The sequence below is a fragment of the Budorcas taxicolor genome, chromosome 25 (genome assembly GCF_023091745.1).
Source record: "Budorcas taxicolor isolate Tak-1 chromosome 25, Takin1.1, whole genome shotgun sequence".
Lineage (NCBI taxonomy): Eukaryota > Metazoa > Chordata > Mammalia > Artiodactyla > Bovidae > Budorcas > Budorcas taxicolor.
Window position 1 is genome coordinate 36,242,290 of NC_068934.1, and position 24,285 is coordinate 36,266,574.

General features: G+C 52.4%; 1 protein-coding gene across 4 annotated transcripts in view; it reads right to left on the reverse strand.

The window, feature by feature from the left end:
• Window positions 1–2,600: 2,600 nt before the first annotated feature.
• The window catches only part of NFRKB (nuclear factor related to kappaB binding protein), a 34,543-nt gene continuing 12,858 nt past the window's right edge, over window positions 2,601–24,285 (reverse strand). Inside the window, exons 6-26 of one of the 4 annotated variants that reach the window (XM_052661857.1) lie at window positions 24,163–24,264; window positions 23,486–23,559; window positions 22,615–22,699; window positions 22,085–22,265; window positions 21,763–21,871; window positions 21,406–21,532; window positions 21,088–21,153; window positions 18,491–18,570; window positions 18,314–18,360; window positions 16,696–16,753; window positions 16,129–16,303; window positions 15,212–15,318; window positions 14,364–14,487; window positions 14,126–14,205; window positions 13,815–14,035; window positions 13,452–13,719; window positions 12,628–12,840; window positions 7,685–8,452; window positions 4,996–5,102; window positions 4,237–4,372; window positions 2,601–4,129 (exon numbers count right to left, since the gene is read on the reverse strand). In XM_052661857.1, the coding sequence (XP_052517817.1) occupies window positions 4,004–4,129; window positions 4,237–4,372; window positions 4,996–5,102; window positions 7,685–8,452; window positions 12,628–12,840; window positions 13,452–13,719; window positions 13,815–14,035; window positions 14,126–14,205; window positions 14,364–14,487; window positions 15,212–15,318; window positions 16,129–16,303; window positions 16,696–16,753; window positions 18,314–18,360; window positions 18,491–18,570; window positions 21,088–21,153; window positions 21,406–21,532; window positions 21,763–21,871; window positions 22,085–22,265; window positions 22,615–22,699; window positions 23,486–23,559; window positions 24,163–24,264 (3,254 nt within the window). In that variant the 3' untranslated portion in view covers window positions 2,601–4,003. Of the gene's footprint in view, window positions 4,130–4,236; window positions 4,373–4,995; window positions 5,103–7,684; window positions 8,453–12,627; window positions 12,841–13,451; window positions 13,720–13,814; window positions 14,036–14,125; window positions 14,206–14,363; window positions 14,488–15,211; window positions 15,319–16,128; window positions 16,304–16,695; window positions 16,757–18,313; window positions 18,361–18,490; window positions 18,571–21,087; window positions 21,154–21,405; window positions 21,533–21,762; window positions 21,872–22,084; window positions 22,266–22,614; window positions 22,700–23,485; window positions 23,560–24,162; window positions 24,265–24,285 lie in introns of all 4 variants that reach the window. The other 3 variants (XM_052661856.1, XM_052661855.1, XM_052661858.1) reach the window with 3 other exon arrangements.

Sequence of the window (24,285 nt, forward strand, 5' to 3'; positions counted from 1 at the left end):
CCTTTAGAGAGATAACTCTAATTTTTTTAAGTAAAATAATCCACAAGCTTTGGTATTTTAAGTATTACTTGTTAAGCATTTCCTAACTAATCCTAATACTCCAGAGGACTGCAATACCACTCACTGTTGATAAACAATGAGTTTGGGCCAAAGTGACTTTGTGTTTAACCAGGAAGCCAGTCTGGTCCAGCTTAGGGCTGAACTCAGATGTTCTTACTCCTCAGAAGTACCTAATGACAGGCTGCTGAGAGAGCTCCATAATGAGGCAGAGAGAAATGTCAGGTCAAGGGAGGCTTTGAATTTAAATATAGCTGAAAGCAAAGGATGAGAATCCTCCAAATCCTGCAAAGAATGTGAATCTTAAATGAGTAACAAACTCTAGATACGCAAGTCTTAGTTCTGGATCTTTTTTTTTAAACTTCCTTCAACAAAAATTTATTGAAGATATACTTTGCAACAGCACAGCAATGGTTGCTAAGGATTATAAAATATGTGTCCAGCATGGAATTCAGCCTCAAGGGAGCGCTATAAGCAGTTCCATGCAGGGTGACTGGTGTCTCCAGGACATGAAGGAGGGGAGAAGGCAGCGGGGTGGGGATGCCCTGTAGAAAAGCACATCCCAGGCAGTGAGAATCCAGGTATGAACTCTTGAGCAAAGAAAACGTGGAGTTAATCAGGCTCTGTAAGAGTGGGTTAGGACAGATGTGAAAGGCCGTGTGGACTCACAGTGCCACTCATTCGTACAGGATTTCCCAGACCTTGAAATGCACTCAATCTCGTGAGATTCTCACAACTGCCTGCACTGCAAGAACATGGGGCCCTAAACTGAACAGGAGTAGCCTAAGGCCACAAAGTCACTAAATCCCTAAGCCAGTCCTCAGCAAGACTCAGAGGCCAGCTCCTCTGTCCTGCACTCTCCACTACTGCACACCCACCCAGCAGAGGTCATCTGTGTGAAGCCGGATGCTCTGTGGAAGAAATGCTATACTTATGTGACAGGCAACCAACCTCCCCGGGTGAGCCAGCAGCTCAGGGCTGAAGTCACACCTCAGGGATTAACAATGAGCTACCTGGAGATACTGACAGAATTCTGAGAAAAGAACCCGCGGGTCCCCTTTCAGGATTCACTTTGCTCTGCGTGCTAAGTACGGACCCAAGCGTTCACTGGGCAAGTCCTGAATGAAGCACGTTCTTTACTGGTATTTAATGTAAAACATGTTCTTTCCTCAGGGACTGGAGGTGAGAAGAAACCTAGTCCCAGTCTTCCTTTCACCAGGAGGGGACAGAACACTTTAGGGGACTGCAGCATCTTCTCCAAAGTGAGGGATTGAGGTGTTGAGGGTCAGATGCAAATGTTAAAACTTGTTTTGACACCCCCTGCACAGCACAGGTTGAGACACCTTCACGGAGGTGTGTGTGATGAAGTACAAACCCATCATGATGCCCTGTACCAAATCTAGTCTCAGATACGTGGTCTGCATACTTACGCCAGGCTCTGAACCAAATTCTTCTGGATTTGTTGTCCCCAAACCCCCATGATAGTTCCCATGTCTCTGCAAGACCCCTGAGGTCTGCCCGGAAGCAGCCACAGCCGGTGCCTGTGCTGGCAGCGTCACTGGAGCAGCCTGCGGGGAGGAGAGGCTGCCACCCTGGGGACCCACAGACAGGCTGGGCAGGCAGCACCAGGTCACACATCACCAGGGTTCTGAAAATAACCTGTCTGCTAGGATGTAATGTCTGGGCACCAGGGAGACAGTCAGAGTCAGGTGACTTCAGCAAATAAAGTGGGGTTGAGGGTTAAGGCTGGACACATCATTAAATCACTTGTTAAGTAAATTCAGAAGAGGTTTGTTTTAACCAGCAGTAAATACCAGAGCCAGGATTCCTCAAATTACTGCCTCTTTCTCACCCGGAAACCAGGACCCGGGGTTTCCACGTGCAATGTGCTGCAGGGAGTGACACCGTGTGGACGTGCCCTCCTCCACTCAGCTCAAAGGCTGTTTTCCCTCCCTGCAGGCTCCACCTCTCCCCATCACCAACCTCCTCTCTGCGCCAGCCCTCAACCACCCGTCAAGACCTCCATCCTGCCCCACCCCTTCACCTCTGCAATCTGTCCCCTAGGTTCAGCCCTCTCGGCTTGGGGTGGCCACCAGGTCTCATCAGGATACGTCACTTCCCCACAGGAAGGCAGCAAAGAGAGCGCTTGACCAACAACCAGAAGACTGCACTAATATCTTGGTTCTTTCTAACCTCAAGACGCAGATCCTCTCAGTTAAAAGAGGATGACTGTGCCTATTTCACAGATCTGCTTTAGGAATCAAACGTCTTTGTGTCCAGTGAACTGCTCGAACTTTCTCTGCACCACTGCAGCTTGCCTGATACTCAATTTCCACCCAGCAACCCCTCCCAAAGACGACATTCCACCTCTCTGCCCTCCAACTCCACTTCCTTACCCTGACCCCATCAAAGAGTGTCACTGAACTTTCATGGGTGAGGGAAACATTCTTAATAACCCAGATACTGTCCTGAGAGACAGGAAAGCCCCATGACTGCAGAACAGCTTTACCACCCAACGCCCACTCCAATATGAAAGAGGCACATATTGTTGACAACCAGTGCTTTTAATTACATTTTAAAACCACATTCTGAGCTCTGCCTATAGCTCAGTGGAGACTGAGAACCGTGAACAGCCAGGAGCTAATAATAAACCCAGACCCATCTCCTCTGCAGCTGGTGCTGCCTCGTGGCCACATACTCCCCGGGCCCACCACATTCTGGTGCAGAAGCAGCAAAGTTCTACTCAACGGGTCAGGCAGGAAATTTTTTGGACTTGAGGCTGTGCAGTCTCTGTGACAACTACCAAGTTCTGCCTTCTAACTGGAAGCAACCATAGACCATACCTAAGTGAATGGGTGTGGGCTATATTCCAGTACTTTTTACAAGACCGGGTAGCCAGCCCAAGGAACAAGGTTTGCTGACTCTTGCTCTGGAGCAAAGTAAAACGTATCCTCTCTGAACCACAATAAAGCTTGTGCTGCGAAAGCAGTTATGTGTCCTGGCCTCTGCCTGCTCTGTCCACTGGCTCTGGACATACATGTAGACAGGCTTGACAAGGAGGACAGAGTCAGCGAGTGAAGGGTGGACCGCAGGCAAAATCCTGACTGCCCATCTTTAGGCACAGCTGCCACATTAATTCCAGTTCTGGGACCCCATGCCTCACTGCCCACGTTTCTCCCCCAGCTCATGGCCACTCTGTCAGCATGCAGCTATCAAGTCAGCCAATAACTTACTAGCAATCTTGCTGTTCTTTCACTCTGGTCAAAAAATTAAGTAAATCTGCCTGCAATGCAGGAGACCTGGGTTCGATCCCTGGGTCAGGAAGATCCCCTGGAGAAGGAAACGGCAACCCACTCCAGTATTCTTGCCTGGAGAATTCCATGGACAGAGAAGCCTGGGCTTGCTGCAGTCCACAGGACTGCAAATAGCCGGACACTACTGAAGCAACTTAATACGCGTTTTTGGGGAGTGGGGGCGTGTCTAAGCCCAGGTTTCTACTTGATAGAGGTATACAACAGGTTTTTTCAAAAAATGTTACATAAAAATATCTGGACACAGAACGACAACCCAGACCACCGACCACAGACAAGGCCAGGGTAAACACAACCCCTGCACAGAACGAGTCTCACTCACCATCCACATACCCGTGACATTAGCCCGTCCCCAGTGTCTCCTCTCGGGAGAGCTGGGCTCGTGTGACCACGGTGAGTTCACACACCCCCACCAGAAACACTTCTCCCGGACCAGACAGGACAGAGCTCAGGGGCCCAGGACACCTGGCACAGCCCACTCCCTGCGGAGCGCAGCTGGGGTCCCACTGCTGGCCTTCCTCAGACACCCACCCAGCCCGGCGGAGCGAGGCGAGGCAGCCACCGTGCTCCTGCCCTCCCAGCCTGAAGGCCAACTGGCGTGGCGTCCAGACGCCGAATGTCTTCCTCCCTGAGAATCACTGCTGCTCGGGTGCCTGCTTAGGAGACGGGGCCGTGGTCACGACGACGGTGGAGACGGCCTTAGAGGAACTGGAGGCTGTTCCCTGCTGGAGGTGGGATGCGGGGACTGTCTGGATGCGCACCTGTGCACAGAGAGAGAGGCTGGTGGGCAGATGGCCAGTGGCCCGCAGTGAGGATGAGCGCATGGGGAAGGGAGTAGCCTGAGCCCTGTGAGGGCACTGGGCCTCACCTGCGTGGCCTGCCCCTGCTGCTGGAGCTGCTGCAGCTGCTGGGCCGTGAGGAAGCTGACTGGCTTGTTGCCAGCGATGAGCTTCGCGCCCGCCGGCATGGTGGTGAGGATGATGTTGCGGCCCAGCCCCCCGAGGCTGTGGGGGAGAGGCGTGAGGCCAGGCCCGGGCCAGGGGACCCCAGCACTGGACTGACAGGACACGAGCCAGAGATCCCACCCCTTCTTCCAGGTGCCACACTCCCATGCCAGACAAAGGCTCCTGGTGCTCTGGATGAAAAGGCTCTGTGTCTACCTGGTGACTGGCCAGGGTCAGGATGGGCGTCAGGAGGTGTGCTCTCCCAGCGAGAAACCCGGCCCCAGGGCAGCTGCCCAGACACCCAGACTCCTGTCTTCACCTTCACTCTCGTCAAGTCAGAGCCACAAAGCCCTGGCCCCAGGGAGGCCCTCGCCCTCTGTGCCATCACACCCCAGGGCTTGACTTCGAGGGGAGGCTTCCCTAACAGCACGCCGGTCACCGCGCACTCTACCCAGTGCCTCCTGTCGGTCCCTTGCTCTGTCCTCAGAGCATGCACTACCACCCCATAGACGAGGTTAGTTCACTGTTCCTACAGCATGAGCCTGTTGGTAGCACTGACCTCACTTTATCCCCAGCGCCTGAAACAACTTGAGGTGCGTGAGACGCTGTCAAGCACAATGAAGGAGCCCAGGAAACCAGCCGCCTTCCACATACCCTCGTGTCCAGGAGCCCCCAGCACTTACTTGGCCCCCAGGTTGCCTTTGATGATGGGGGCTGTGACCACACTCTTGCCCTTCATGGGCTGGCTGATGACAGACAGTGGAACTGTGATCCGTGTAGGCAGCTTACCCTACAGAGAAAAAGAATCAGGTTTATGGAAAGGAGGAGGCAAGGACCACCACGCAGCGTCACCCAGGGGCTGCAGGAACCAAGGGGTCCTCTGCAGGGCCCAGTGATCCTATAGCTGGGGTCCAGGTGAGGGCTCGTGTGTTCTACCAACAGGTTATCTGTCTGTAAGCCTCCTCCTTCCTGCCGAATCAGAGCAGCCGAGTGCACCTGCCGGCATCAGGATAAAATGTGCGCCCAAGCCACAAGGGAAAGGGTGTGTTCCCTTCAGGGCAGTAGAGGCTGGGCTCCCAGAGGGGAGGCTCTCACTCACCCACCCACCCTGACACTTGGCACATGGCAGCCAGGCGGAAGACCCGAGCTGGGACAGAGGCAATCAGGAGTTATCACGGTTAGGTGCAGAACAGGGGAGCACACAGCAGGGCCCATTCCTGGGTGCTGTTCCTCCCGGAGATGAGGGAGCAGAGCTGGGGACACTAATACTAAACTCACCCAAGAGAGAAGTGCACCCCACAGTTAAATGTGGGGGAGGAGCACAAAGGGAGCTGGAGATGCCTGGCATGTCTGGGACTTCAGGATGGTCAGGGTAGGTCACTACGGCCACCAGTTTTTAGGTTGCCTGGTTTTAACCTTTGGTTGATAAAACTTACACACAGTAAAATCTTGTGTAAATCTGACTTGAAAAAAATAACTCGAGAGGAGTAATTGACAAGATGCAAAGAAAAGGAATCAATCTTTCCTACAGGTAAGCTGGTTCTACAGCAGCCAGGCACTCGGGAGGAAACCTGTCCCCCGGGCCGGACACTGATCTCCAAATGACTGAACTGTAGACCCTTAGAAAGCACTGAACGGTGCCAGCAGGCCAGAGGACGCGGCCAGGTGGTGCCCTCAGGGAACTGACTGAGGGCTGCAGGGCTGTGCTAAGAAGCCCGGGGCTGGGGAGACTTCAGAGCAGCACTCACCGACCGAGCATCCCTCTGTGAGCAAGGCAACCAGCTGCCTAGGCACCACCCCTCAACCTGCCTGCCCCACCCGGAGCTCTCCGCTTGGTCACCCCGACTGATGGCCACAAGCTGGATGCCGAGGGACACACCTGTGTCAGGACTCAAGAGAAAAGTGGATCAAGTGAGCGCCGCTTCCCCATTGCCTTAATTCTCTGATGTGAGAACCTCAACAAGCCTCTCCTTTAAAGCCACGCTGCACTTTAGGGTTGGTTGCCTGGCTTTACTACCGTGTTGGTCCTCCTCTCCCCATCACTCTGGATTTTATCCTAATTGATGAGGTTTTGCTATGCGGCTTACTGAGAGAAGTCAGACTGTGTTCTCTACTGTCCAGATGCAGCCACCATACAGAACACTGCCCCTTACCTATAGGCCGAAGAATAAACACCTGCTCCCCAAAACACACCTGTTGATAACAGGAACCTGGTTTACGATAAGGGTAGTGTCTCAAATTAGTTGAGAAGAGACATACTACTCAACGATGCTAGAATAATGTGAAAAATGTAACATGAGCTTTATCACACGTGACATTCACAGAAAAACATTTCAAGTGGATTTATCCATTATACTTTTTTTAAACTCTAAAAATATTTTATGAAAATGAGAGCCAACATCTTCATAACCCTGGGCTAAGGCATGAGACGTGAAACCTAGGAACCAGAAAATGCTGATGATCTAATTAGATAAAATGCCTGCAGAGCAAAAAGGCTTCACATGCAAGGTTAAAAAATGACAGACTGAAAGAAAATATTTTCTACACATATAAGAATTATTATGTGGAAAATATAAAGGTTGGTACAAGCTCACACAACATGAAAATACCAGAAAAACACCCCAGAAAAACAATGGCAAATGTCCCATTCACCCCTGGAGAGCCCTTACCAACCTCCCCCAACAAAGGGATGCCCATCCCCACCAAAGACAAGGAAAAGAGAAACAGAACCCCAGTAAGATGGAGACGTAACGATTTACAGAACAGGCTCCCAAGTGCTGGTTAAGGGGTAAGGGAAACAGAAGGCTGGCTGATGGAGCGTAAGCTGGTGTGGTCTTTGGCCTAACACAGCGGGAGTGTCCGAACATTTGATGCACACCTCCCCGACCCACTCCAGAAACACTGCCCTGTGTTCACACAACAAACAGGCCCCGTAGCGCCGGGTGTTAAAAAAGGACAGTGATCTCACTGAAAGGGCACAGTCTCTGCGTAGAATCTGGAACAACCCCCAAGACATACTTTTAAATGAACAAAGCAAATCACACAACAGTATATAGACTGAGGTTTCTCATAGGGATCTTAAAATTTCGTACATATGTATGGAAATGCTCAGAAAAAGGACTTGGAGGATAAATGGCAAAACACCACTAGTGATGAGCCTCATGAAAGGGGAACCGGAGAGCGGGAAGAGAAAGCTCGTATTTACTCCACGCGCCTCCGCGCGGCTCTACTGTCATGAGAACTACTGCCTGTGCCACACTTTTGTAACGTGTTTCAGAACTAAACAAGCAAGAGTCATATGGTGAATACGCCTGTCCGGGTCAAAAGAGGAGCTAGACTGGGCTTCTAGTCTATACCCCTCAAGTTACTCACAGCCTGGGACGTGGAGACGACCGCGGTGCTGACTGGGACCTGCCGCACGGCGGGGGCTCCGGTCCCGATGCTGATGGGGGCACTGGCCGCCCCAGAAGCCACAGCCACGGTCTTGGACACGGCAGCGTTCACACTGGGCATGGACACGGCCGACGTATGAACAGTTCCGGACCCACCGGCCACTGAGGGCCCTTGCTTGGTGTGAGCTGCAACCGTGATGGTCTGGCCTGCTTTGGGCGGCATCACCCCCAGGCCCTGCACGATGCGAATGGTGGCAGCTGGTTTTGCTTCTGATGAGGCCACTGTGTTTTTCCCCTTCTGGTCGGCCACGCTCACACCGAGCGCTGGCATCAAGCGAAAAGCTGAACTCGAGGCTTCCGCTGGCTTGAGATCAGGAGTCACTTTGACCACAGTGGTCCCTGCTGGAGTGGACGACGGGGCAGTGGCCACACCGGCCTTGGCAGGGCTGTCAGTGGAATGAACGGGGTTGGATGTGACATGGAGGGTTGCCGAGATGCCTTTGCCCGTGGCACCGGCGCCCGTCCCAAAGAGGTCCTGGGTCAGTTTGACTGTGGTGACCTGAGACTTGGCCAGCGTGGCCATCATGTCTGGGGTGATGCGCAGCACCGTCTGGCCCTTGGCGTCCGTGGTGATGGAGGAGGGCGGCAGACGCAGCACGTCCTTGCCCTGGATCCGGAAGTTGGTGGCTGTGAGGGGCACGCTGCTGCCTGTCTGGGGCTTCACACCAAGCTGCCCAGTGATCGCCACCTGCAGGGGAAGAAGAGCACGGACACAGGTCTTCTCCAGGCTCAAAGGGTTTCAGGGGAAAGCTGGGGAACCTCCAGTACAAGAGACGTGCATTTCACGAACTTTCCTAACTTTTTACTTTGAAAAACGGAGGACGATCACCAAAGTAGAGAACAGCCTAACAAAGTCACGTACCACCAGCTTCAGAAGTCACCACGTGGCCAGGAGTATCTATTTTTCCCCACTCTTCAGGGGCCCGGGTGGAGGGAGGGGGGAGTCGGAATATTTTAAAGTAAACCAATAAATACCATTTTGCTTATCAACACACTCGTCCCTGGGTATCCAAGGCTGCTCCAGCCCTTCACATAAAATAGCCCAGGACCAAATTTAAAAGTAACTATCTATTCTTATCTAATAACCACCCGGTAAATATTATAAGACACACTCACATTTCTCCTACTGTCTCAAAAACACCTAATTATGGCTGAGCCAACCTCCACTTTGAGGCAGCACCAGGCTGGTGCTGACAGGCGTAAGCCCTGGGGACCAGACTTCCTGGGTTTTCACAACGCCTACTTACCTACGGCCAACATCCACATGCAACAGGTGCGACCCTCCTAGCCGAGGAACTATGTCTGGTGAGCCACCGCCCACCTCTGCTGGACCACTGAGTGTCACAGTGCCGCCCCCACCCTAAAGCGTGCCCACCCTTGCCTCACTCCACATCCACCTGCAGCCTCAGGTCTCCGCCCTCAGCAAAAGCAAGGCTATCTATCACTGTCTCCCCTACCTTGCCTCACATTCTATTGTAAACCTGTTCCCCAAAATCCATGACCCAGTGTGCCAGTCAAGCTCACTCACTACCCCTGTCCACTGAGTGCTCACTTCTCAGGCCTCATTTCACACCCTACACATGCCTAATGCTGGAGCTACATGGCTGCTACCCCCTCCCACGTGCCTTCCCTGCTTCTGCTCCTGGCTCCCAGTATCCACAATGTGCAAGCAGGGGTTTCTTTTTAATTTATATTTCTTTAATTGAAAGATAATTGCTTTATACTATTATGCTGGTTTGTAGCAAATATCAACATGAATCAGCCACAGTTACCTATGTTCTCCTCCACCTAAACACCCTTCCCAGCTCCCTCCCCAGGCAGGAATCTCTTTAAGTGTAAACTAGGTCAAGTCATCCCAGCCCACAGTCTTTCCAGGGTTCCCGTCACACCTAAATTAAAGGCAAAGTCTGACCTGACTTAACTGCTGGCAACCTCGCCTTCTAACACCTTCACACGCGCTCAGGAGCTTCCAGCTGCTTTCCTGTTGTTCCCCACACACTCCTGATGGAGGCCTCTTCACGTGCCATTCCCATGCCTGGGAGGCTGGGCCCAGACAAGCACAGCACAGCGTGCTCTCCAGCTTGGCTCACCTCGCTCATGAGTCCCCTCCCCAGACAGGCCTTCTCTCATCAGCCACCACCTCTGCCCATCACCCTTGACCACCCCCCCGCCCCCACTGACCAACTGTGACGGCCTTATAGCACCCGACCCAGAGGTACGTGCCTGTCCCCCAGCGCTGTGACATGTGACACTACAAGTCTGTGTGATTCACCCCTTGACCCCACACCCTGCACAGTGCCCGGCACACAGGAGGCACTCAAGAAACCTTCATTTGATGAAGAAATAACTTTGCGTCATCATTAGTGGTTCTGTTCCTTCACAGTAAAATGGGGATAATCCAAGTGGCCGCCCCGCAGTTTCATGAGAACGACAGTGCTCAGCATCTGCAGCACATTCAGCAGCGCCCAGGCCCTGCTCTCAGCAGTCGGTGCGATTCTGCCCAACCAGTCCCTGCAGCTCAACGGCTATCTTCACATACACACCACCATGAAAGCACAGACAGACATGTCCCATTTCTACAAATAAAAAAGGAAATGCCAATAACGCCTGTCCAGCTATTCTACAGGGTTTTCAGTTCAGTTCAGTCGCTCAGTCGTGTCCGACCTTTGCGACCCCATGAATTGCAGCACACCAGGCCTCCCTGTCCATCACCAACTCCCGGAGTTCACTCAAACTCATGTCCATTGAGTCGGTGAAGCCATCCAGCCATCTCATCCTCTGTCGTCCCCTTCTCCTCCTGCCCTCAGTCCCTCCCAGCATCAGAGTCTTTTCCAATGAGTCAACTCATTGCATGAGATGGCCAAAGTATTGGAGTTTCAGCTTTAGCATCAGTCCTTCCAAAGAACACCCAGGACCGATCTCCTTTAGAATGGACAGATTGGATCTCCTTGCAGTCCAAGGGACTCTCAAGAGTCTTCTCCAACACCACAGTTCAAAAGCATCAATTCTTCGGCGCTCAGCCCTCTTCACAGTCCAGCTCTCACATCCATACATGACTACTGGAAAAACCATAGCCTTGACTAGATGGACCTTTGTTGGCAAAGTAATGTCTCTGCTTTTTAATATGCTATCTAGGTTGGTCATAACTTTTCTTCCAAGGAGTAAGCGTCTTTTAATTTCATGGCTGCAATCACCATCTGCAGTGATTTTGGAGCCCCCAAAAATAAAGTCTGACACTGTTTCCACTATTTCCCCATCTATTTCCCATGAAGTGATGGGACCAGATGCCATGATCTTAGTTTTCTGAATGTTGAGCTTTAACCCAACTGTTTCACTCTCCTCTTTCACTTTCATCAAGAGGCTTCTTAGTTTCTCTTCACTTTCTGCCATAAGGGTGGTGTCACCTGCCTATCTGAAGTGATTGGTATTTCTCCTGGCAATCTTGATTCCAGCTTGTGTTTCCTCCAGCCCAGCGTTTCTCATGATGTACTCTGCATATAAGTTAAATAAGCAGGGTGACAATATTCAGCCTTGACGTACTTCTTTTCCTATTTGGAACCAGTCTATTGTTCCATGTCCAGTTCTCAATGTTGTTTCCTGACCTGCATACAGGTTTCTCAAGAGGCAGGTCAGGTGGTCTGGTATTCCCTTCTCTTTCAGAATTTTCCAGTTTATTGTGATCCACACAAAGGCTTTGGCATAGTCAATACAGCAGAAATAGATGTTTTTCTGGAACTCTCTTACTTTTTCCATGATCCAGCAGATGCTGGCAATTTGATCTCTGGTTCCTCTGCCTATTCTAAAACCAGCTTGAACATCAGGGAGTTCACGGTTCACGTATTGCTGAAGCCTGGCTTGGAGAATTTTGAGCATTACTTTACTAGCGTGTGAGATGAGTGTAATTGCGCGGTAGTTTGAGCATTCTTTGGCATTGCCTTTCTTTGGGATTGGAATGAAAACTGACCTTTTCCAATCCTGTGGCCACTGCGGAGTTTTCCAAATTGCTGGCATATTGAATGCAGCACTTTCACAGCATCGTCTTTCAGGATTTGAAACAGCTCAACTGAAATTCCATCACCCCCACTACCTCTGTTCGTAGTGATGCTTTCTAAGGCCCATTTGACTTCACATTCCAGGATGTCTGGCTCTAGGTGAGTGATCACACCATCATGATTATCTGGGTTGTGAAGATCTTTTTTGTTCAGTTCCTCTGTGTGTTCCTGCCACCTCTTCTTAATAGCTTCTGCTTCTGTTCAGTCCACACCATTTCTGTCCTTCATTGAGCTCATCTTTGCATGAAATATTCTCTTAGTATCTCTAATTTTCTTGAAGAGATCTCGTCTTTCCCATTCTATTGTTTTCCTTATTTCTTTGCATTGATCACTAAGGCTTTCTTATCTCTCCTTGCTATTCTTTGGAACTCCTCATTCCAATGCTTATATCTTTCCTTTTCTCCTTTAATTTTCGCTTCTCTTCTTTTCACAGCTTTTTGTAAGGCCTCCCCAGACAGCTATTCTGCTTTTTTGCATTTCTTTTCCATGGGGATGGTCTTGATCCCTGCCTCCTGTACAATGTCAAGAACCTCCGTCCATAGTTCATCAGGCACTCTATCTATTTACAGGGTTTTAGGTTTAAGCAAATCCATGAAAAGTTGACTCCAAATCCAAAGACTCAGCTACTAAATCCTGAATTACATGGAAAGAAACAAAAAACCCCTTTCCAGCATCTCCCAAGCTTGCACTGCCCTTAGTGGAAACTCACACTTGAATAGAAATGAACTCAGAATCAGAGGTCACAAACCACTTAGGTCTCCCTCTGATTCCGGGCAAAGGACTCAGACCCGCGCAGACAGCCTTCGTGTACCTGCTTGATAATGTTCTGTCCCCCGACGTTCTGAAGAACGGCCGCTGTGGGGGTGCTGGGAGCGGAGCCCCCAGGAGAGCTGGTGGTGGGCTTGCTCGTGGGGTTGGCCGTCGCAGGGAGACTTGTCACCGTGAGCCCCGCCGACCCAGGTCCCGGCCGCTGCACAGTGGCCGTCGCTGTCTGCGCTTTGACTGGAACAGCGGCCATGACTGTCTAGTTCCGGGCAGGGGGCCGAGAGTTTAATTAGACAGGAAGCCGCAGACCGGCGCCCAGAGAGGCCTCCAGCTGTCACCACCCAAGACGCATTCCCCTAGGAGGGTTTCTAAGCTCACAGTACCGAGCACTCACCACCCCCTGAAAAGGACAGTGTGGAGCTCTGACATGCTGGTAGAGCAGCTGAACTTTCAGAAACACTTTCCTATCTAACATCTCACTTTAGCCATGCAAGCAGAGGGGAAACACCACACCCCTTTACAGCACAGGGGCCCGAGGCAGGAGACCCTCGTCTACAGCTCCACGGTTAGTGGCCTAGAGAAGATCAGAGTCACGACAGAAGAGCCTGACACCAGCACTCACAGGCCTCACTCACATCCCACCTCCATCCACCAGGTTCCTGAAGTCACAGCCTGGGGTGCATCACTAAACTTCCCATAGTTCTGACTCCCGACGTGCAAACACAACTCCTAACTCAGTCACTGGGCCCTGAGCATTAACTGAGCTGTTGTGATAAATGCCAGCAGCAGCAGCAGTGACCCAGGTCCTGGGTCCTGACCCAGACTGCCCACCAGGTTCATGAGCCCATGTGGGCAGCCCGCCCCTCTTACCTGTGGCCCACCTTTGGCCTGCGCACCAGTGGCTGGCATGCGGATCTGCGTTCCTGTGGGCATCGGTGGAAGCACCGGGGCTGGCCCTGCTGGCTGTGTCACGGCGGGAAGGCTGGGCGGGGCCACCACCCGCACCTGGGGGAGCCCAGCCGAGCCCGAGTGGCTCACGACACGGGCAGCAGCCTGAGAACTCGGCGGGGTCTGGCTGGATGCTGGGGACAGCATGGTTCCCAGCTGTGGCATGGTTGGTGAGGATACGAGAAGAACCCTGCGAGGAACACCCGGGGAAAGAAGACGCCAACTCAGGACAGCACACAAAAGGAGCCTGGAGGAAGAAGGCCCAACAGGACGCGGGATGCTCACCCTGACGTAGACTTGGCTGGTTCCGAGACTGTCACAGGGCCGCTCTTGTTCACTGGCGGCAGTGGCGGCGGGGAGATTGGCGTGGCAGGCAGGGCAGGCGTGGTGGGCGTCACGGGCGTGACCGGGGTGGGGGGCATGCTGGAGTCGCTGAGGCTCAGCTGGCTCTGCTCAGACGGGCCGCCGCTCAGGACCTTCACCGGACCCTCCTTGCTGCTGGCCTTCTGCACGCGCAGAGGAGGGAACGCACACGGCGTGAGCCAGGCGGCAGGGATGGCTCAGCCCCTCTGCTGCCATCCCACGAGGTCACTCACCACCTTGGACGGGGGCTTGGGCTTCTGCTGGAGGGCTTTCCTGGCTTTGGCCGCAGCTGCTTGGGCTTGGTGGATCCGCTCTGTGGGCAAGAGTGGGCAGCTGAGCTCAGGAAGGAGGGAGGTCTCGCTGAGAGCCAGGGCTCCGTCCCCCTGCACAGTGGCGTCCTGAGCGGATGCCAAGGAGCAGGGTGGGGCCGGGACAGAGCGTCAGGGTGCCCTGGGCTAGCGGGGCACACACCAAACTCCTCCTCGCTGCGGTCCCGATGCAAGTAGATCCACAGCTTGCGCCCGATGTCATACTTCACACACGGGTCCTTCTCATAGTGCAGCCGGTCCAGGGCGCCGCTCACCACCGTGTTCACCTGGGACCCGGGACAAGGGGAGGAAACCACCGGCTCAGATGCCAGAGGAAGCCCGGGGGTGCAGGGCACGGCCCCCACACAGAGCCTACTCCCACTGGCTCACCTGTCACTCCACAAAACAAGAAACTATGAGACCTGGGGGATGGAGTTGCCCTGAAGACGGTGAGTTGAGGACCCTCAGCAGACGCTGAAGGAAAGCCTTGCCGTCAGTAAGGTCACAGAGCAGCTCTGCTCACCCTTCCCCAGAAAGACTCCTTTCTTTTGGGGTTTTTTTTTTTGGCCTTGCCGCTAGGCTTGTGGGATCTTAGTTTCCCAACCAGAGACTGAACCCAGGCCCTTGGCCCTGAAAGCTCAGAATCCTAACCACTGGACCGCCAGGAAATTCCTCATCAGTTTTATTAAATTTGTTATTCCAGTCTGTATTCCCTCATGTGGGCTTCCCAGGTGATTCCCGTGGTAAAGAACCTACCTGCCAATGCAGGAGACGTAAGACAGGTTCAGGTTCAAACCCTGAGTTGGGAAGATCCCCTGGAGGAGGGCATGGCAACCCACTCCAGTATTCTGGCCTGGAGAATCCCCATGGACAGAGGAGCCTGGCAGGGTATAGTCCATGGGGTCGCAGAGAGTCAGACACGACTGAAGTGTCTTAGCACACACATTCTGTATTCCCTTGTAAGCAACCTTAAACCCCTCAACAAAACACGAGCAGCCCTTCCCCTCACACCTGCGTGCTGGTGACATCAGGCGCCAGGAACTGGGAGTCCTTGAGCAGCTCACAGATCTCCGCCCGCGTGCCCTCCCCGTTGGGCAGTCGTGCTGCCGCGTCACGAACTAACACCAGAAACAGCAAAGTGCACAGGTTAGCAGGGTTCCTGGGGGAGCCGCCCCTCAGCTGCTGACCCAGCAGCGGGGGGACACGGCCCTCTGGGGGCGGCTTCCTCCACACCCCTCATACTTTCAGCCCCGGCTGAAGGCCCTCAACTTGAGAGTTCATGGGGTCCAGGAGATAATTACAACTTAAACTGAAAACAGCATTTCCTTCCACTGTGAGCCAAGGCTGGCACAATCTTTGCTGACATATGTTGCCAACCACATGCTGGCAGTGCTATGATGTTGTAACAGAAATCAGATGATTTCTTACCATAGCACAGCTGCTGAGACAACTCAAAGTATCATTTCTACTCTTCACTATGTGGGAATCAGAGGAGTCACAACACCTGTGGCAACGTCATGCCATTTATCATAATAAAGACCTATTTCTGCACCATAAACCTGCTTGTATATTTTTGTAATATGACTGGTTTCTTTCATAACTGTGTATTTTATTTTAGGCATTTAAAAACCTAATCCTGAGAAAGGGGTCCAGTGGTTACCAGACTGCCAACAATTCATGGTACAAAAAAAGTGAAAAATCTCACCTTTAAAAGAATCCCTGTCTGGAGGAAACAAATTCTGGCACCTAAGCTAACTGAATAATTCCTAAAGGAACGTAAACTTGAGCACACAATCCAGAAAGAAGACAAGATTCCCTGAGTCTCTGGGCAGGAGCCGGCCCTCCGGGTCCCCACTGCAAAGCTTCCTGGAGCTACACTGACCCTCCCGCCTTTGCTGGCTGGGGGGGGGGGGGGGGGGTTGGCGCACCCAGAGACAGGATGGTGACATAGGCAGGCCGGTCAGAGCGCAGCAGGGAGTGCTCCCGTGCCTTGTTGAGCGAGGTCTCCTTGTCGAACACACCCTTCACAGGCCCCACCACGGACTCGAAGCCGTGCAGGCGGAAGGTGAAGGCCCTGTGGGGCTGGCTGTACCGGTGGCGCTCCTGCCGAGAGAAGGGCCAAAGTGCCTGAGTCCACCAAAGTGCTCTCTCCAGCCGCCCCAAGCAGTGAGGGGTCAGCCTGCAGAGACTGGAGCAAGGAGGAATCAGGCTATTCCACTAGGACCACCGAGCCGACCACAGTGGGGAAAGGACGACCCCCAAAGGCCAGTCGCTAGCAAAGTCATCAAGAAGTCAATGCGTTTTGTTATCTCCAAAAAGTACCATCAAAAGGTTTCCCATTCCCTTCCTCACACCATCTCTGCTCCAGAAAAGCAATCCCAAAGAACAGTGAGGTTAAAAGTGTGACCTGCTTCCAAGCATTTTGGGCTCAAAGCATCTCTCCACCTGGTCTCGCAGACACAAGAGATTTACACTGGGTTCCAGTTTTTTCTCACCTGCTCCTGAAAAACTCGCTTCTCCTCCCCCGTGCTGGGCCGCACCACGTAGTCAGTCCTTCTGGAACACAAAGACCTATGGGTCCATTGCCCTCCACCAGTGCCCAGAACCACCAGGCCCATCACCCCTTCTCCAGCATCCAGAACCACCAGGGTCCATAGCCCCTTCTCCAACATCCAGAACCACCAGGGTCCATTGCCCTTTTTCCAGTGTCCAGAACCACCAGGGTCCACTGCCCCTTCTTCAGCGCCCAGAACCACCAGGCCCATTGCCCCTATTCCAGTGTCCAGAACCACCAGGGTCCATCGCCCCGAACCACTGTCCAGAACCACCAGGGTCCACTGCCCCGAACCACTGTCCAGAACCACCAGGGTCCATCGTCCCTTCTCCAGCATCCAGAACCACCAGGGTCCATCACCCCTTCTCCAGCACCCACAACCACCAGGCCCATCACCCCTTCTCCAGCGTACAGAACCACCAGTGTTCATCGCCCCTTCTCCAGCACCCAGAACCACCAGGGTCCATCACCCCTTCTCCAGCACCCAGAACTACCAGCGTCCATTGCCCCTTTTCCAGCACCCAGAACCACAGGGTCCATTGCCCCTTCTCCAGCGTACAGAACCACCAGGGTCCGTCGCCCCTTCTCCAGCACCCAGAACCACCAGGGTCCACTGCCCCTTCTTCAGCACCCAGAACCACCAGGGTCCATCACCCCTTCTTCAGCACCCAGAACCACCAGCGTGCATCATCCTTTCTCCAGCACCCAAAACCACCAGCGTCCATTGCCCCTTCTCCAGCATACAGAACCACCAGCATCCATCGCCCCTTCTCCAGCACCCAGAACCACCAGCGTCCATCGCCCCTTCTCCAGCGTCGAGAACCACCAGGCCCAGTGCCCTTTGTCCAGTGTCCAGAACCACCAGGGTCCATCGCCCCTTCTCCAGCACCCAGAACCACCAGAGTCCATCGCCCCTTCTCCAGCACCCAGAACCACCAGGTCCATCACTCCTCCAGCACCCAGAACCACCAGGGTCCATCACCCCTTCTTCAGCACCCAGAACCACCAGGTCCATCACCCCTTCTCCAGCACCCAGAACCACCAGGTCCATCACCCCTTCTCCAGCACCCAGAACCACCAGAGTCCATCGCCCCTTCTCCAGCACCCTGAACCACCAGGTCCATCACTCCTTCTCTAGCACCCAGAACCACCAGGGTCCATCACCCCTTCTTCAGCACCCAGAACCACCAGGGTCCATCACCCCTTCTCCAGCACCCAGAACCACCAGGTCCATCACTCATTCTCCAGCACCCAGAACCACCAGGGTCCATCACCCCTTCTCCAGCACCCAGAACCACCATTCTCCAAGGGAACTGAAGGGAGACTGGGGAAAAGCACACACCTACAGGTGGATCCTGCCACTCAGACTCCTGGGGCGACACTCCTACTCTGGGAGCATGCTGCCCCCCAGGGAGGCTGAGGCAGGCAAGCACCCATGGACCCCATCTCTCTCAAGCGCTCCGGCTCTAATGTACAAGGACGTGTCAGCACCACCAGGGCGGGACTGAGACAAGGGTTTCCTGGGGCACCACCCTCAGTCAGGGTACTGCTATACTCACACCCGAGGAACAGGCGTTGTGGCATCTGAGCTGTCCTCAGTTTCTTGCTGGAGAAAGGAAAACAGTGACAGGTCAATGGACTCCAGAATTCTGTTTAACTCAAAGGTTCTGGAAGCCCAAGACAAGAGAGCTGGTGGTTCTCGACAACATACCGTACAGAAGGTTCTCACAGCATACCTTACAGAAGGCCTGGTCTTTGGTTTCCAGCCACAGCTGGAAGAGTGCAGCTAATTCCTTTTCATTATCTTGGGACTGGCCTATTAGAACAAAAAGGCAAAAATAACAACAGTGTGCTCTAAAGGCACAAGGTAAGGACCCCATTTCCTCCCCCTCGCTGTACCTATGCCCAAGGAAGAACTTGTCAGGACCGTGGCAATGGTCCTGTGTACAGAACAGCCCTCAGGCCTGGACTTCCACAGGCAGGATGAAACTGGACTGCTGTCTGACAACACTCACAGGAAATTAACTTGAAACTGACTTGAAGGGATTAAAAACCTGACAGGATTAACTTCAAGTATCTGATGGACATCCCCACAAGCTGTCTAGCCAGCACCTTAACTCCTGATCTTGGTGGCCTCCCTCTACCCTAGCCAATCACTCCCACAACCACAACTAGATCTTGTCATTCTCCAAAACAGGAATCTTCAAGATGCCTAATCCAGTTTCTCAACCCTGGTAATGTGGGATTACCTGGATTACCTGGAAACTTGAAAATGCTGAGGCTCAGGCTCCCCAAAACCAACTAATCAGAACAGGTGTGGGGAAGGCCCAGGCATCAGAATTTTTTAAAGTTTCCCAGGACATTCCTGGCAGGCCAGTGCTTAAGACTCCGTGATTCCAATGCATGAGGTGCTGGTCTGAAACCCGGTCAGAGAATGAAGATCCCATATGCTACGCAACACGGCCAACAAAAAAATTTTTTAAATAAATAACAGCAACAACAAAACACACTTGTAGAAAGCACGGTCCAGGTCCACTGTCTCCCTAACTGGAGGGGAGCTGCAGGAGAGGGCCCTGACAGCGAGGACACGCAGCTCTCCACGGTGCACGCAGAGGCCAGCTTTGTGGCTGTCTGCCTACGTCATGTCTCTGGCTGCCCTGCACAGGGCAGGGCTGAGCAGCTGCAGCGGAAGCATCTGACCCACAAGCCCAAGACACTTACTCCCTGGTTGGGTCAGGCCTGCCGCCCCCGGCCCCACGCCAGGTGGACCCATGGCCTCAGCGCACCTCTGGCCACAGCCTGCATCACTTTTACAAGAGCATCACCATTTCTTCCATGTCCACAGACCCCCGTCTTGACGTTCCTGAGCTGCAGGAACCATGGAGGCTAATGAACACTCCCCATCTCCTGACTGAGACCTCATGGCTTCCTCCCAACTCTGTGGTCATTGCCTCCAGTTTCCCCTCTGCCTCTCCCACCTTGGAGTCTCTCAAGGCTTCATCCCAGGCCCTCTGGCCTCCTCACTGGGCCCATGCCTCTGGCTTCTCTTACCGCACACATGCCCACAGCTCTCCACCCTGACTCTCTGGTCTGGACTCTAAACCCACCATCCACTCAACACCTCAAAGGAAGCTCAAGCTGCAGCGTGTCCATAACCACACGCATGCTCCTTACCCTCACCAAGCCTGACATCCTCCCCAGTTGCCCATGGCGGACCCTATTCACCAGTTACAAGTCCAGCACCAGTGACACTTGAAACCCTCTTCCTTCACTCACCACACAGTCCATAACCACCTTTCTAGCTTTTACCTAAAACTCTCAAGTGCGTCCATTCTCCCTACCCTAGTCCGGATTATCATTCTCTCTTTGCAGGCTGGTGTGTTCCTGAAAGGAAGCTTCCCCACCCCTCTCCCTCCATGGGAGCCTCCCCGTCCCACTGCTGGGCTGGTCCCTAGCCACTGTGAAGAACTCTGCTCAAATGACCTTCCCCAGGACAGCTGTCTGCATGCACACCATACCAATGCCTCATTTCAAATATCCACCCCTACCAGCACTTTCCCTCACAGAATGTGCACGTTTGCTATTTGAGTACTTGTTCCCCAAACAAGTCTTAAGCTCCACAAGAGGGGAACACACTGATTACATCACAAACCATTATACCCTCAATGCCTAACACTGCCTGACACCTAGAAAGTGAATCACTGTTGTAAGAAGGAATGAACCTACTGCTTCACAAGCTTCTCTCCGTGTTTCTCTTCACAGACCACTAGACAAGAGTGGAGAGAGGTTTGAGTATTTCCACAGGAAATCAACATGAACCTTCCTCTCATCACCAAGTTATTTCAAGTACACGTTACTACAACTTACACAGTAAGTGAGACTTTACAAATTTATAACAAAGGAAGTCTTTCCTGTAGAAACAGCTTACTTGGGGCTGCCTGACACATTATCCTCAACAACAAAGCCCATTTTAGGAAAGAAAAACAATCATGTTACTATAAGTTACACTAAGGGCACAGATATGAATGATACAAACACAGGTGCTAATGTAAGACACCCCCCCCCCGCCCCGCCCAGATTTCGATTTAGCAGCCCCAGGGTGCATCGGGACAGAGGGCAATTTCAGCTTAGCCAAAACCCAATGGGGTTCATGAACTTAGACCATGAGAGTTCCTAAGGGCCTGCAAGGATCCTCTTACTGAGCAAAACAAGGCCTAACACGGCCCTTCTCAACATTCTCGTGGCCTGTGCTACCCGGAAGGCACCAGAAACTTAGGGGGGAAAACGAGAGAAAGAGCACCTCTGTGACAGGTCAGTGGCATGCAGTACTCACCAAGCAGTTTCCACTGCTGGGTTTTCTCCTTGAATTCAACAAACGGAGAGAAGCTGGACGGCACAGCTACAAGAAATGGATGCCCATAAGCAAGCCACACAGGCCAGAGAGTGCTGAACCCAGAACCACTGACTCCCCTGGGCTGGGAGGTCACTTCTGTATGTCAACAGCATATCAGGGCAGCACAGCCCATTGCCGCATGGCGCCAGGCAGTCATGATGGATGTAAGCAGTGAGACTGCATTCTAATAGAATCGGACAAAGGCGGGGGTGGGTGGGAGGGAGGAATATACTGACCCTATGGGAAAAAGCACCTTACCACGGCTTTCTCCAGCAAGATACTGCAGGGCTGGTAGTACCAATTCTGCCCAGTTGGGGGCCGCAGAGAACCAGCTATTGAGGGAGCTGGCTGGAGAGGACTGCCAGTCTAAAACCCGCTCTTCTAGCTGAGGGAGAAAGTAAAGGCAGGACCTGGTTAGATTTCCATTCTGTTTTAACACACCGGCAATTCTATGATTGTGCCGCAACGAGCCGGCGGGGTCTGTCCCGTGAGCCCAATTCACAAAGCAAATTGGCTGCAGATCTCTGGTGAGAGCCCAGAGTTCTCAAGCCACAGTCTGCTGAAGATTTCTACCACCTGAAACCGCAGTGCCCTTGGCTTTTCCTAAACTCTTACCAAAGGAAGACTAGCCTGTCCCTCCAGCAGCAAGATCTCCAGCAGAAGAGAGAAGAAGCTGGAAGATATTTCATTGATTCCAAGGCAAGGCTTGAGGTCTTCAAGAGGCCTAGTAAGGGAAGAAAAAGATAAGGACCATCAAAAAAACAAAACAAAACCCACAACTCTGAGTTGCTGTAGGCCCTCCAAGCCTCTTAGCAGTCACAGAACAGTTCAGTAAAGGACCACACCATGTACTTTCCCCAGGACCCTGGGACTCAGGGTTCAGAGGAGGCACCAGCACAGGGGTGGCCCTGAGCCATGAACCCCTCTGCTCACTTACTCTTCCTTGATGGCAGGTATGGCCAGTGGGGATGGAGCCTGCGAGAGGGGTGGGAGCCCTTCGGGACCGCTCAGGGGTTCAGCCAGTTCCTCTACCTCTGATTTGATCAATTTTATTTTCTTCTTCCTCCTTTCCTCTTTTTCTTTAACCTTTTTTTTAAGGACAGCCAAGTCATATAGGGCTGGGGGAAAAAAATAACGTAAGTCATAAAACTGCAACTTCTACATCAGGAAATGATGGAGCTTATTTGCTTATTATTTTCCCAAGGCCCACTAGCAAATCAAAGAAAAGCCTCAGTAATAAGACACAGTTTTGTTTTTAAAACCAAACTCAATGACTGCTTTAAAAAGCCAATGATATGCTGATCTGATTTAATAACCATTCTCCACCTACAAATCCATAAGAGGCGATAATGAAACAAAGATCATCAGCAAGGAAGAAGCTGTGGCTACATTTCCTTCTGTGCTATGCAGAGGCCTGTGTAAGAAGACACCAGTCGGACGATGGCCACCTCTGCAGGAAGTTCTTACCTGCTAGCGAGCCCTTTCTGCCGGCGTTCACTCGAGTCATGATGTCATTCAGAGTCAAGTCCCCTGTCAACAGGTCCGGATGATCCTAGACACGATATTCAGAGATGCGTTATCAAGGCCCCAGAGAGGAGCTACACACTGCTGGTGATTTTGCCCGTGTACCTAACAGACACAATTAGATGGTAGGTGTGCTTGAAGAAACTGTGTTGAGTTTAAAAAGTACACAGAGGAAAACTACTGCTCTAACAGGGCAGAGAAGGACCTTTCATGTGTGGCGTTTAGTTCATGAAGCTCTTGTGCATTCTTTACGTGTTCTCCCAATAGTATTCTTAAGTGGTGCTATGTTTTACAAAGACTGACAGTGTGGCTCAGAGGAATGAAGGGATTCAGCCAGCACCACTGTGAGTGGAAAAGACAGAGGCAGAACCTGGATTTAGCTCCCATGGAGACTCTGCCCATCTCACCCCTCCGCCTTAGAAGGACTGCCTTTCCTTCCTCCACTGCACTCTCTGGCCTGGCGTTACCGTGATCTGGTGGAGTGGAGGAACGGAAACACAAAATGTGGGAGGAGCTGAGGCTCTGCTGCTTGCTAGCCATCAGGCAGAAGACAAGCTCCCTGGCCTCTCTGAGACCTGCTAACTGGACATAATGATTCACGCGGCAGTACTCTCCTAAAGACTAGATGAGACGTCACGGTGAGCGTGTCTTATGAAGTCAAAGCGTCTGTCTTCTCCTCACATCTCCTCCATGCTGCTCCCGCCCTCTAACAAGTACAAGGAAAGGGGACTGAGGACGCAGTGACTCCCTGTATGGTCAGGACGCCTGCTCGGAGGTAGGCTGACGACCTGCCCACTACCCCCTCCAATCTTACTGGTTGGTATTTCCGCTTCTCGTGGTGCTTCTTCAGCATTATCTTCAGCTCACTGTCCCCCAGCTCTATTTTATCTGAGAGAAAAGGAATTGAACCACATGGATAGTCCGTATTTCCACAGGGCTCAGCCTCACATTTTCCTGGCCACTTCAGTATTCAAAAGTAAGACATCTCTGGGTTTCCCTTCTGACTCGTGTGCTACAAGTACCAGTGTTAAAACATGAACAGTCACTGACTCAGCTCTGCAGCTCTTCTGTAACCTGGTCAGTAACGATAATCTTCGTACTCGGCTGCTCCTGAATTTCTTCACAGTCTTCTTTAATTCCTATCCAATTAAGAATATTCTCTAATTCCATGGACATGCCAAGAAACTGTTATGCCGGTGGTTACCTCTCTTGTTCCATTATTAAACTGTCCCTTAGTATTGTTATTTTAAGATTCTGCTTTCTTTAGGCCAAAATGCCAGCTGATCAACTCCTAAGGGAAATTTTCAAAGTAAAGGAAGGAATGCTAGCTGGCCTATTTGTAAAAAAAAGTAGAGCCAAACAAAAACCTCTCCAAACCTCCTAGGTCTAAGGAACACTGCTCTTTTCCTGGCAGGAAGAAGCCAGTGCTGCTCCCCCCACCGCAGCCCCCCTCAACACCCCTCCACACCCTGGCACCAGACCAGAGCTCACCTGCGGTTTTCATGTCCGTGGTGGAGAGCGTGGGCACCACCCTCAGGGGCACAGCAGGGCTTGGGGAGCGTGCTGGGGAGCTTGGGAGCCATGAGCTGAGATCTTCAAAAGAAAAGTTTCCTT